The sequence below is a fragment of the Dendrobium catenatum genome, unplaced genomic scaffold, assembly GCF_001605985.2.
Source record: "Dendrobium catenatum unplaced genomic scaffold, ASM160598v2 fragScaff_scaffold_716, whole genome shotgun sequence".
NCBI classification, from domain to species: Eukaryota; Viridiplantae; Streptophyta; class Magnoliopsida; order Asparagales; family Orchidaceae; genus Dendrobium; species Dendrobium catenatum.
The window spans coordinates 8,884,671-8,899,038 of record NW_021319178.1 but is presented as its reverse complement, the minus strand read 5'-3'; the positions used below and the strand labels follow the sequence as shown (position 1 = coordinate 8,899,038).

The window sequence follows — 14,368 nt, the reverse complement described above, 5'->3', positions numbered from 1 at the left end:
ATCAACATCGGCCGTCCATTCAAACAACTCTCAAATTATCATTGATCTTCCTTCTATTTACTGGTCATTTCACTATCATAAAACTATAAATAGACCCCTCATTTCTCATTAAAAGAGGAACCCAAGCAAGAAGAGAAAGATGAGAAGAAAGAGAGTTCTTTTGCCACTAGACTCCTCCTCGATCATTGCCAGACTTCAGCACGGCAACCAACTGTCGACAGACTTCTGCCCGTCTACTAACGGACGTCGGATTTCTGCCCGGCACGGACTAACTCTAGACTTCTGTTTGATCTTAAGATTTCAATTAGATTGTTGACTATTGTAATCTGATCATCCTCAATTTCAAGGATGAATCAGACACTTGTAATTTACTCAAACACTAGTGGAATCATTTCAATTCGGCGTGACCTCATGATTTTTCCTTTTTCCAGTGTTTTCCACATAAAAAATTTGATTTTTTTTCTTCTGTTTGTGTGCTGGATATCCGTACAATCTTGAGACAAAAATTTCTATCTCTATCGCCACATTTATTCTAGCCCGCAACAATAATAAATCTCAATTTTATCATTGCCTCACTAAAAAATATTTCTAAATTCATCACAAACATAAATCTCTCCTTGATTCCATGCATGATTGATAACACAAACAACAATGGATCTCATTAGATTGGTCCAATGACTCTGTAATGTGCAATTGCATGTGCTTTTGCAATAATTCAAAGCCCTATTGATTCTACATCTGAATCTTTTGCCGACAAAATTGGGTGAGCCCACATGGGGGCTCCCTTCATTCAAGCCAACGTTAGGCGCCACTGATAGATCTCTTCAACCACGTGCCCTTTAATTCCCCTTAGCATATCTGGCCTTTAGTAAATTTATCAAATATAAAATTTGGTGTATTTTTAAGGGAACAATTATTAGGTCCTCCGATCGGATGTAGAGGAACGTCCGCTCGGCACTAAAATCCCGCCCAAAAACTCGGTATTTGCTCAGTATTGCTATGTATTATTTGGTAATAACGATGAATACCGCTATGTGAAGACCAATATTGAGTTATACCGAGCTATACCGAGCAATACCGAGTTATACAAAAAATATCGAGTTTTTTCTAGGAAAAACTCGGTATTTTTTTGTATAACTCGGTATAGCTCGGTATAACTCGGTATTGGGTCTTCACATGATGGTATTCCTCGTTATTGTTTGGTATTGCTCGGTATTTCTCGTTTTTTGGCGCGATTTTAGCTACGACCGGACGTAGCTCTACGTCCGGTTGGAGGACCTAATAATTGTTCATTTTTAAGGTATGTTTCTCTCTAACTTTAACATTTTTTCTTAACAACCACCAAATATTTGCTACCTAAGATTTGCTACTTTGATGATAAATGAATTAGTTTCATTTTTGTTAATTGTGGTTATTAATTAAATGCTCACAGTTGACATTGTAAATAAAAGAATAATAGTTGATATTGTTGTTTGAGTCAATATATATTTTGGATTGATTTTTTCCCCACAAGAAATTAAGAGTCAAGCCAATTTATAGAGATATATATTTTTTAAAAAAATGACACTGACTATGATTGTAATACAAATTATGATGATTTTGTTTGAAACAACTTTCTTATTGCTATCTAAAGCAGCTTTTAATACAAAATTTTTTAGATTTTTTGTATTCGAAAACTATTTTAAAAGATAATTGAAAAGATGTCACAAATGAAGCCTAATAGTTTATATATAAATCAATTTATATAAGATTCTAGTACATCATTAATAAATGAAAATTTTTTCAAATTATCATCAAAATGAATGTTATAGAGAGCAAAAAACTTACTGTAATAAGGGTCATACCAATCTAATGATCATGATTTTCCTGATGCAAAATTTTAAAATAAAATGAGAAGATTTAATCCATAATTGTTTAAATGAATTCAAATGTTAGTATGATGTAATTTATTGCTTATTTTGCTACCTTTATACGTAGAAGAAACAAAGAGATGGTGATAGTTTTAATATTAAAGATTTTGTAAATTTGAAGAAAAAAAATAAATATTAGATTGAGCACTACTACAATAAAATAGATTATTATTGAATGAAAAATTTCAAATATAATATTTTTGTTGATAATTATTAATGAAATTACTTACAGATATTCTATAGAAGAATAATCGATGGAATATTGATCTATTTTTCGTTGTAAACATAACCATTAAAAATATGGCTATTATCCGTTAGTAGGTCGTGAATTAGGTCACACTCAACCCTGATCATGAATCATTTTCTCCTCACTTGCCTTCTCTCATTCTTGACTTTGTTGTTCCCTTTAATTTGTTACGTCTTCTCTCTCTCTCTCTCTCTCTCTCCTCATTTTCCTCGCTATCTCTATATATCTTTATCTTATATTTCATCATCACGCCTTTTGTCATATCGATGCCACCATCATCGACTCAAGTATCATTGACTCTCTTCCAACTAAGATAAAAATTATTACTTCTTTTATGAACAGATTATAATAAATTTGTGATAATTTTTTAATGACATATTTGCATTGATGCGAATCTCGTGTTAAATGTATCTAAGTGTTGGATGATAAAAATATTATTTATAGGCAACTTGCATGTAACAAAAATGAGAAAGGTAAAGATATATATTTTTGTGACAAAATTAGCAATGATATATTAGAAACGATTATATTATATGTATGTATATATAAAGAAAGGTAGAAGACACACTAACATAATAGATTGGTAAACTTAGGCTTCGTTTGGGACAGCTTGTTTACTGCTTTCTAAAACGGAGTTTTAGTACAAAAATAAAAAATTTTGTACTAAAACTCCATTTTAGAAAGCAGTAAAAAAGCCGTCCCAAACGAAGCCTTACTATAAATGGATTAGTTACGGAAAATGTTAGCCAAAAATTACATGAATAGAAGATGTAGAAAAATATTTACATAAAATAAAACATACTTGATAGCAATACTCATGAGAAATTAACAAAATTATGCATGGGATGGAAAGTGTCAATTGATGTGAGCCTTGCGTGATGATTTATTTACTCGGCTTGCCATTTTATATTTCATTCTCTTTCAAATTCTCAGGATGAATCATTATATAACATCATTAAGTTGAAGGGTGGAAAAAGGGCCTTTATTAGATGGTAAAAAATATAATGGTGATCTTTTTTTTTTTTTTTTGGTTTAAGAGTGAATCATTCATTTAATTTTAGGTTTCCTTTGGAATAATTTTTTAGTATAATTTTTTTTTAAAGCAACCAAAAATTAGTGGTCAAAAGTTGTTCTAAATAAAGTCTTAGACTTTATTTGTGACAACTTTCTTATTACTTTCTAAAGCAGCTTTCATGTATGGCTGCAAACGAACCGAGCCGAGCTGAGTATGTGAGTGTTCATGTTTGTGTTCATTTAATATTAGCTTGTTCAAGTTTGGTTCATGTTTGTTCGAATTTTATTGTTTGTGTTCATGTTTGGTTCATTTAAATTAACGAGTGTTCATGTTCGTTCATTTAGTGCTTATCAAGCTTGTTCGCGAACATATTTAACGAATTTTTTTTTAACTATCAAACAAATATGTTCATGAACATATCTATGAAAAAACACATTTATAATAAAAGCAATTGTCTATGTAACAAAGACAATGATTATTTATATTTTTTTAATTCTATAGTCAAATATTAATTATTTTGATCGAGCCTATTCATTGAAATTGCTCTGATACCAATTGAAATTACTAGATGCGCCAAGAGGGGGGTGAATTCGATGATTAAAAACTTCTTTTAATGAAAAGAAATATCTTTTTATGACTTTATGCGGAAGCGAATTTCATTCACAATAAAAAGATATATAATCAAATTCATCCACGCAATTAACCACAATAAAAATAAATGCGGAAATAAAGTGCAGAAAAATAAAGGAAAGAACACACCAAGATTTTTATAGTGGTTCGGTCAAACCATGACCTACGTCCACTCCCCGGAGGCACCCTCCGAGTATTACACTAAACCTTTAGTGATTCTCCTTTAGCTCCCACAGCTAGGCGGAGAAGCCCTTACACAATCACTTCCACCTTCCCCGGTGCGGCGGAGGAGCCGGGTCCTTTGACACCAATGAGATCTTCTTCTTCCCAAAACTTCCTTCAAGACGAACCTTGAATCCGATGGTACTGAGGTGCAAGCTCGTCGGAGCAACCGTGTGATCTCCTTCACACTCCCTTGAAACCCCCTCCAAGGATCTTCTCCCTCTCTCAAACTTCGCCCTTTCCTCTCTCCCTTTCAAGTCCTCTCTTCAAGTCTCATTTCTTTTGGATAGAGGATTTAAAAAGGGTAGTGTAGATACTACACTCTTTTTACAAAAGGTCAAAGAAGAAATTCTCATTGTTCAAATATATGTAGATGACATCTTGTTTGGATCCTCGGATAAAAACTTATGCGATGAATTTTCAAAAACAATGAGTAATGAGCATGATGGGAGAGCTTAATTACTTTCTTGGCTTTAGTGTAAAACAAATGGATAATGGAACCTTTCTTAATCAATCAAAGTATATTAAGGATATTTTAAAGAAATAATGAAATAGATAGTGCAAAACCCATGAACACCCCAATGAGTTCGACAATCCAATTAGATAAGGATCCTAGTGGAAAATCAGTAGATCAGAAAAAATATAGAGGAATGATTGAAATTACTGAACGACAAGAGGGGGGTGAATTCGATGATTAAAAACTTCTTTTAATGAAAAGAAATATCTTTTTATGACTTTATGCGGAAGCGAATTTCATTCACAATAAAAAGATATATAATCAAATTCATCCACGCAATTAACCACAATAAAAATAAATGCGGAAATAAAGTGCAGAAAAATAAAGGAAAGAACACACCAAGATTTTTATAGTGGTTCGGTCAAACCATGACCTACGTCCACTCCCCGGAGGCACCCTCCGAGTATTACACTAAACCTTTAGTGATTCTCCTTTAGCTCCCACAGCTAGGCGGAGAAGCCCTTACACAATCACTTCCACCTTCCCCGGTGCGGCGGAGGAGCCGGGTCCTTTGACACCAATGAGATCTTCTTCTTCCCAAAACTTCCTTCAAGACGAACCTTGAATCCGATGGTACTGAGGTGCAAGCTCGCCGGAGCAACCGTGTGATCTCCTTCACACTCCCTTGAAACCCCCTCCAAGGATCTTCTCCCTCTCTCAAACTTCACCCTTTCCTCTCTCCCTTTCAAGTCCTCTCTTCAAGTTTTCTCCAAAAGAATGAAGACACAATGGCTGCCAAAGACTCTTACAAAGTCTTATGAGAGTGCTTAAATAGAGGGCTCAAAAAACCCTAAAAATACTCAATTTGGGCGTCAAATATCGTACTGTACGATCGCAAGATCGTCCAATACGATGTGCAGAAATTGACCTGTTAGTACTGTACGATGTCCTGTACGATGTGCTGTACGATCCAGTTCGTACAGTACGATCCAGTTCGTCCAGTACGATCCAAATGACAAATTTCAGCCGTTTTGATTGAATAATCTCAGGATTAACTTAGGCAATATTTTAAACATCGTACAGTACGATTATGATCGTACAGTACGATTATACAACCTTTCAAATTCAAATTTTTGCCTAATTTAATGGACGGCGGGCTTTCTAATTATAACAGATCGTACAGTACGATGTGGTGATCGTACAGTACGATTAGTTATATTCAAAAATAATTTTTCCAGGAAAAATAAAATATTTTAATTTATTTCTGTTACACCAGATCGTACAGTACGAAATAAATTCGTACAGTACGATGAACAGAAAAGTTAAAATATTTATAATCATTTTTTGCTCCCTCTATTTGTGTGCATGATCAACAAACTAACATACATCATTACAAGACTTGACTCAATAAATGAAAATTACAGACTCATTTAATACGACCAATTCTATGCAATCTTGAGCCTTGAATCTTCAAAGAACGGTGCATGATGTACCTGAAATATTAGTCAACATAGAAAGACATATGCACTGCAAATACTAGGAGAAATAAGAGATTAATAAATATTATTTGTTATCATCAAAATCATAAACTCGGAAGCCCGAGTTGTAACATTCATGAGTTCAAAATTGAACACGAATCGAGCTTCTTATCGAGGTTAATGTCGAGCTTGTTCACGAACTTCAAATGATGTTGTTCGCGAACATAAATGAGCCGAACGCATTAGTGTTCAAGTTTGTTTATTTAAGAATCGAGTATTTAAAATATTGTTCAAATTTGTTTGTTTAGCTAATTAAACGATCACAAACGAGCTTTAATCAAATCGAACAGCGAGTAGATCGTCGAACGTTTGGTTTGCTTGCAGCCCTACTTTCAAGTATAAAAAATTTAACTTAAAAATTTTGTTTACTAAAAAGTTGCTTTAAAAAATAGTAAAAAGTTATCCCAACGAAGTCTTAATATCAAATATTGTGTGTTTATTCAATCTCATTATATTTAAAGACATAGATGTCCTAAGTTATGATTGTATGGATTTATTAGATGTTAATGTTATATTTATATGTTGCATAGTTTAATTAAAAGGTGTGCTTTCAAAAAGTGAATATCCAAGATGAAATATGTATGAAAGTTTGGAGTTGTCCTATTTTCTGTATTATTCCTATGAGCACTACAGGAAAAAACACTTATTACCGGCGGAATTTTCCGGCGGCTTTCCGGCGGTCAGTTTTTCGGCGGATTTCCGGCGGGTTTTGACTGCTTATTTCCTACAAAATTTTCCGGTGGCTTTCCGACGGATTACCGGCGGCTTTCCGGGGGGTGGCGTTCACGGTAAGAATTTTTTTTTTTTTAATTTGACCGGCGGTTTATGACCGCCGGCAAACCGCCGGAATAATTTGCCGCCGGTAAAAACCGCCGGAATTTATTTTCCTACGCCGTTTTTACCGGCGGTAAATTAACCGTCGGAAAACCGCCGGAAAACTACAAAACCGCCGGAAAAGGTTCAATTTCCGTCGGAAAAGGCCGCCGGAAATGGGTGATTTTCCTGTAGTGGAGAGGAATGAAGATTTAGCCAAATACATTACTAATTATATATCTTTTATTATAAACATTTTAAGCTTCATTGTGAATATAAATAAAGGAAAAATAGTTTATTAAAGTTAATAAAAAGCCGTATATATAATTTTTAATTAGTTATTATTTAGTTGGAGAGATTCTGACTCCATATATTTATTTTAATTTTATATTGGACAAATTTAAACAATTAAAAAACTCCTCTAGTATGGAGTCTATAGTAGAAAATTCCTCCAAATAATTAGATGTTAAGTTGTGGCCACCGAATGTTTGAGGAGTGAAGAATGATAAATTATAGGAGTTGGCTCTCATGGGTGTGTGATATATACATCATTTAGGGGTGTCAATATTTGACACGACACGAAAACTCGACTCAAATTCAACCCAAAAACTTCGGGTTTGACCCGACCCAATTTCAAAACGGGTCGGATTCGGTTTGACCCATCGGTTTGCCGGGTCAACCCGCTAACATGTTAAATCAACTGCCCGCCGAACTTGCCCAGGCTGCCCGTGCGAACCCGTGCCCTGCCCGCGCACGCGCCCATGCCACCGCGCCTGCCAACCCGCCACCCGCACGCCTTCCGAGGCCACTCACGCTTGCCAGCCCGCCGCCCTCGTGCCGGAGGCTGTCAGCGCCCGCTCACCTGCCCGTGCGTTCCGTTTCGGGTTGGGTCAACCCGACAGCCCGACGGATCGGGTATGTGTCGGCATTTCCGACCCATTTACATACCAGGGTCGGGTTATGGTTGACCCGTTTAAACCTGGGTCAGTTCTGGGTTCGACACAAACCTTACTCGTGACCCGAAATTAACACCCCTAACACCACCTTTGCATAAATCATGTAGTATGGCTTGCTTGTGCATTACCTTGCTCGTTATTGCCTTCGATCAATCTCACCTTTTGTCATACCTTAATTTTTATATGATAATTTTTTAGACTTGTTGATTATGGGAGACTCATACTTATTGTTAATCTTATCACAAAGGGAGAGCAACAATACAGCGCTAGGCTTTTATTTTTCACGGCAAGAATTCCTTCTTGTTATTTTTGAGGCACTTAAGCAGCCTTGTCAATAATTTGTAGGGTTCTCCTGAAAGGCAAGAGAAAAAAGGGGCAAGTGAGTGTGATAACTGATTACCTTATTTTTCAATAATATTTTAAAGTTTTTTTACCCTATAAATAATTTTACTTGTTGAAGGTTTAGAAAATTATAAAGGTGAATCGGCTAAGATAAGGAGGCGAGTTTCTTAAGCACAAACTGTTAATTTTCCTAGAGCCTTAAGCACTTAGTCTCGTTGCATCTCTTTTATTTTTAGCCGAGTTATCCATGTAAGTTGAAATTTTTTAAACGATGGTCTTGTGACTTGCCTAAGTTTGAAGTTAATCCAGTTCAAAAACTGATTGCTACGGCTTAACTTTAGTGGAATGTTTTTTTTTTTACTACTCTGACTTACAACATTGGGCGAGTTCGCCAAGTGATTAAAAAAATGGTGAGTTCTCCAGTTGTACCTAGAGAGGGAGCGGGTTCCCTAAGAATATTGGAGAAAACAAGACGAGTTCCTCAAGTTGTTGGTCACAACTCTTTCCTCCTCACTCTCTTTAGTGGGGAAGTTGATTATTTTGTCACTAGTGAAGGTGTCAAAGTTAGCACCCATTGTAAGATCGCCCCCTTTAGATCCCAAGTCTGAGGATTATTTTGACATGTTTGCCTATGGAGCCTTCTTTCATGCTCACTCTAATGCTCATTGGATCATTCTTATCACTCTTTCTTCCATCTCTATCAAATCTCGATGGATTATAAAATTTGAGATCTACATGTGCACTGACAACTCCTTATCGTGCTTGTGTTACCTTGCTTTATTTAGTGCTCAAGTTTAGGTCATTGTAATCACTCAACACTTACTGCAACTAAGAGGATGTTGAATCCAAATCTATCATTGGGTGATACCTTGACTACTAACAAGTCTAAATAGGCATACAAGGCAAGAGAAATGGAGAATGAGAGTAAGTTGAAGAACTTTAAAGTTAACTACTCTCTATGAAAAATGAAAACGTCATAATATCTTAAATAGTTAAATGTACATTGTAATCCCTTATTTACAGGGCTATATGAGAGGTTATAATGTAATCCCTTATTTATCACTATTTATAATGATAAATAATACATTTTGGATGGTTAAAGACTATTATAGACACTTTGACTAGTCTATGACATGAACACCTATGTTGAACTAGGCCTATTTTAGGAACTTTTATTTGGTCCGGTCACAGGACGTAGCTCTACGTTCGGCCTCCAGTAGAATCACGCCACACGTTCTCACTATTTACCGCGCGCCCCGACAACCTCACCCGGAATGGACCCAGGATGGCTCGGTATTTCTCGATTTTGTTAGGTATTACTCGGTATTGCTAGGAATTGATCGATTTTGCTCGGCAATAATCAATACCGAGCAAATACCGAGTAATACCGAGTAATACCGAGTTGTATCGAGTTGTACCGAGTTTTTCTAGGTATTGGTACAACTCGGTATTGCTAGGTATTGGTCGATTTTGCTTGGCAATAACCAATACCGAGCAATACCGAGTAATACCGAGTTGTACCGAGTTGTATCGAGTTTTTCTAGGTATTGGTACAACTCCGTATTGGTCTTCTAGAAAAACTCGGTACAATTCGGTATTTGCTCGGTATTGGTCTTCACAGAGCGGTATTTCTCGTTATTGTCATGCAATACCGAGTAATACATCGCAATATGCGAACATAGCATCCTGGGTTCCGGTCCGGGTCAAGTCGTCGGGCCGCGCGGTAGAGAATAAAAGCACGTGGCGATATGTTATTGGCGGCCGAACATAGCTCTACGTCCAACGTCCGGTCATAGGACATAATAATTGTTCCTATTTTAGAGTGAAGAAAATTGTAAAAGAAAAAAATTATGTAAGAAATTGTTTTTACTTTTTAGCCATCCGGGAATCAGCTATAAACCGGTAAGCTTACCCTGACCCCGACCAAACTGCTGACTCATAGTCTGGTGTCGGTGACCGGCGGCAATCCTCGTGAAGTCTCGTTCATGGCCTCTCGACTTGCGGAGATTCTTTCAAAAGGGCGCAGCAACTTCCGTTGTCATATATAAAGCGGTGTGGTGCACTCCATGGATTTTTCCTCCTCCACATTTCTGTCGATTTCATCTCCAGCTTCCTTACTTTGCCGAGCCATTGTTGTGAAGCCCGTCAACTATTCTCTACTCTCAAGAACAAAACCTAGAAACCCACTGACAGCTTCCTGTGCAGTGAACTTTAGAAACATTGGTTCTGTTTCTTGGGTTTACGAAAAAAGGATCTCAAATTTATCGCATATTTTGATGAGGTCTAGCGCGTTTCTTCCAATCCTTGCTTCTAAGAGAGAGACGGAACTGAATTCCGGCATCACCGATGCACGTATAGTCGCTGCGGCTGCCGCTACGGTAATTCTCGCTGTGGCGAATCGAGTCCTGTATAAGCTTGCTCTCGTTCCCATGAGGCAGTACCCCTTCTTTCTAGCCCAGGTCACGACCTTCGGGTGAGCTTCTTTGGCAAGTAGTTATTATTTGATGTTTTGTTTAACGATGGAGGGGTTGTTTCTCGCAGAGTTCTCTTTTTATAAGCGAAAGCTTTTTAAAACTAGGACATTAAACTTGTAAGGAAACTTGATGTTTTTTACTATCAAATTTAATGCAGTTTAGGTTGATCAAAAGCACCCTAATTGATTAAATCTTCGTCTTCCTCCCCAAAATCTTTCTATAAGATTGTGAGATTTCTATATGAGTAACATGCCATCTAGAATCTATTTGTATATTTACTGTTTGCAACAAATGGAGACCCTCCTAACCGGTTCTTTCAGGGGTAGCTTGTGTTTCTACTAGGAACTTCATACGCTCCGACCCTTAACCTGACAATGATGGCAAGCTAAAACCCACTCACTAAGTTAGAAATAAGAAAATTATATATAATAATGGGCTTACAAAAGCGTTAATCTTTCAGGCATTCCTTCAAATGTTTTAAGAGACTTTGCTCATTTGCTGGGGGTGAGGAGGAAATGGTCTCCAGTGCTTGGTATTGGGTAATCTTCTAAATTTATAATTATGCTGCAAGGCACAACTAGGTATAGGATTGAGAGGGGGAACATCTCTCTTTTGAAAATAGATGAAAGAAGTGGTGACATGTGACTATCCGTCCTCGAGGAAGTTAATTATTATGGAAGGAGATGATAGACTAAAAGATTTGGAGCTGGATCCTTAGCCCATTCCAAATCGATAAAAATATTGCAGATGTTTCCCAACCATGCCAGCTTAAAGGGTCACAGATTTTTTTCCTTCCATCATAAGGGAGGTAGCTTGGTAAGTAACATGTTACAAATGATTATTCTTAATGCTTACTTCAACCATACTGATTTTATTTGTTAGCATTACATGTATGATTACTTAGTGATCTTATGGATGAATTGAATACTTAATTTGTGAAATTAAGAAGCAATTGGAGGAATAGGAAAGAATCGTTAAAGGGTTGATGGAACGATAAAGATTAACTGAAGATTTGGTTAGCATTCGTGATGCACTTGCCAAGAGTGTTATGGTCATCAATCTTCATGAGCTTGAAAGAATTCAATCTCAAATTCTTGAAGCACAACATAAATTTAAAGAATCTCCAGCGAGTTTGTTGAATGCATGGTAGACGCCTTCACCACTAGATAGAGCTGTGGCTTATCGTGACTCTAAGCTAAACAAGTTATTCATCATTCTTTCAATGTTTAAGCTTAGGGTAATCCAAAGTGGAGGTTGAAATGGACATTGCCGATATAATGTGACACAGCAGAACGAAGAAGAAGAGAAGATAAAAGGTTTTGGTAAGAGGGACCAAAGTAGGAAGGTGGTACATTTAACTAAAATCCACCAGGCAATAGGAGAAAAAAAATAAGAGAATAGTAGTAAATCAATATATCACTCAATAATTTGATGCCTCTAATATAAGTTTATAACCCCTTATATAGACTAAGAGCTCACAATACAATGCTAAAATGCATTAAACTATTGTTGGAGGCAACATTCTTCAACAAATGATTGAAACAAAATAAACACATGATTAAAGCGCAATGTGGAAATGAATCTAACAATTGTGATTATCCCACACCATTTAACCATGGACGAAGAATTAGAAGATAAAGACCATGGTGGTATTGGTGGAGAAGCTAGATTATGCACCTCTCTAATTATACTCAGATGTAAACAAGTATTACATTTTATCAGGATTGTTGACATTTATCATGGAAAATCAATGGAGTTGTTAGTAACTGATAGATTTGTTAATAATCTGAAGACTCTGGAGCTAGACATCAAAGTACATAATGAATTAGATAAGCTAAAATCTGATGAAAGTTTAGTTGTTATAGTGGTGGTGGCATCATTGTTTAAGTTGTGCAATATGAGCCTTGCCTTGAGGCCCGCCTCCATGCAATTCTATTGAAAAACACATCAAGGCTTGTGCATCTATCTTCTTTTATGAGGCTTGCGCCTCAACTTGGCTAAGACCCCGCCTTGAGGAACGCATCGCCTCGCTAGCGTGAGGCGTATGCCTCACCCTATTTGTATATTGTTTTTATTAAAACTAACATAAATCCCACCTTCATGCACATTCGAGCCACAACAACTTCCTCTCGACTGTACGTAGCCAACACCATTGTAGTCGTCACCGACGATCACTTAAAAGTTGCACACCACCTATGTAAAAATTTTGGAGTATTAATCTCATATTTATGTTGATGAAAAACATTTATAAAAGATTGTCATGATTGAAATAAATTAAGAAGAATAGATTGGGAGTCATTTGACTCCACCAAATGAGGCAATGGATAGACTAATTTGTTATGGAGACAAATCAAATAAAGACCACTTCAATGATGACAATAAAGATGATTTCTGAGTTCTTGCACTATTTCAGCTTTCGTTAGGAATTAAATGTAAATGAGTAGGGAATTAAGTAAGAAGAAATTTAGAGTTAAACATGAGTTGAACATGATATTATATGATACTTTTATGCAATTTTTATATTTAATATTTTTTTTACTCTTATAATATTTGATTTTGAATTCTATTTCATGTAATTTATCACTTGTCATTTTACATCTTGCACAAATTTTTGTTTCGTATCTATGCCAATTTATTAATTCATAATTTAATAGGAAGTTAATGTCATCATTTAACATATTATTTAGGTATTATATAAAAAATCATTTTGGACCTTTATTTTTACTTTACACATTTTTATTTTATTTTATTTTTGAGACTTACGCCTCGCCTCAAGAACAAAAAAATGCATCAATACCTAATTGCGCAATTTTAAACCTTGGGTGGTATATAGTTAACCTGTATGAATAAAAAAGTTGGTTATGTATGATGCAACAATACAAACATGGGACACATATATGATACGACACATATATAAAATATACTTGTTAGTAAAATATAGGACAAATAAATGTTGGACATGTTAATGATAGATATTTTAAAAAAATAAAAATATAATTTGAAAAAAAAATAAAACCCTCTTATTAACATTTGTTTCTATGCAAGTCCGTCATTCCGATCATCATTATTTTACTTAACTCATGACATTTTTTGTCGGAGAAGCTTGTTTTCTTATTTATTATTTTTAATAGGAATCATTAATGGTCTATTTGATGCGTGCTGGCCATATGCCATGTCCTATATGTTTCAATTCATGCATACTTTGATATCATAAAGTGTTGGTGCATTATAGTTTGTAAAAATATAGGGATATGAGTAACATCCTATATAACAATTTTAATCAATGGTAGAGACTATGGATTTGGATTCATGTCGGGTAGGTCGACTATGTTTCTCAAAATCAATTTGGATTCATGCCGGGTAGGTCGACTATGGAAGCCATACATTTATTAAGAGGTTTGATGGAGAAATATATAGAAAATAAGGAGGATCTACATATGATATTTATTGATTTAGAAAAAAGCATATGATAAAGTTCCAAGAGAAGTGCTATGGAGAGTTCTTGAAAAGAAAGGAGTCAATAATGCTTATATTCAAATCATTAAAGATATGTATGCATGAGCTATTACTTGTGTTCAAACACAAGGTGGATTGATCAAGTATTTCCCTATTTCGGTTGGGTAACATCAAGGATCAGCCTTAAGCCCATATCTTTTTGCTTTAGTCATGGATGTTCTCACTTGACATTTGCAAGAGGATGTACCTTGGTGTATGCTTTTTACTGATGATATTCTTCTTGTTGACAAGACTAGAGAGGGAGTTGA

The 14,368-nt window shown here is 35.7% G+C and overlaps 1 protein-coding gene across 5 annotated transcripts in view; it reads left to right on the top strand.

Moving 5' to 3' along the window:
* The first annotated feature begins 10,071 nt into the window (after positions 1-10,071).
* Positions 10,072-14,368, top strand: part of LOC110105275 (protein CLT2, chloroplastic) — a 32,262-nt gene continuing 27,965 nt past the window's right edge. For 3 of the 5 annotated variants that reach the window (XM_020834708.2, XM_028696082.1, XM_028696081.1), the window contains exon 1: positions 10,072-10,603. In XM_020834708.2, coding sequence (XP_020690367.1) covers positions 10,197-10,603 — 407 coding nt within the window. In that variant the 5' untranslated portion in view covers positions 10,072-10,196. Of the gene's footprint in view, positions 10,604-11,064; positions 11,144-11,226; positions 11,421-14,368 lie in introns of all 5 variants that reach the window. The other 2 variants (XM_028696083.1, XM_020834711.2) reach the window with 2 other exon arrangements.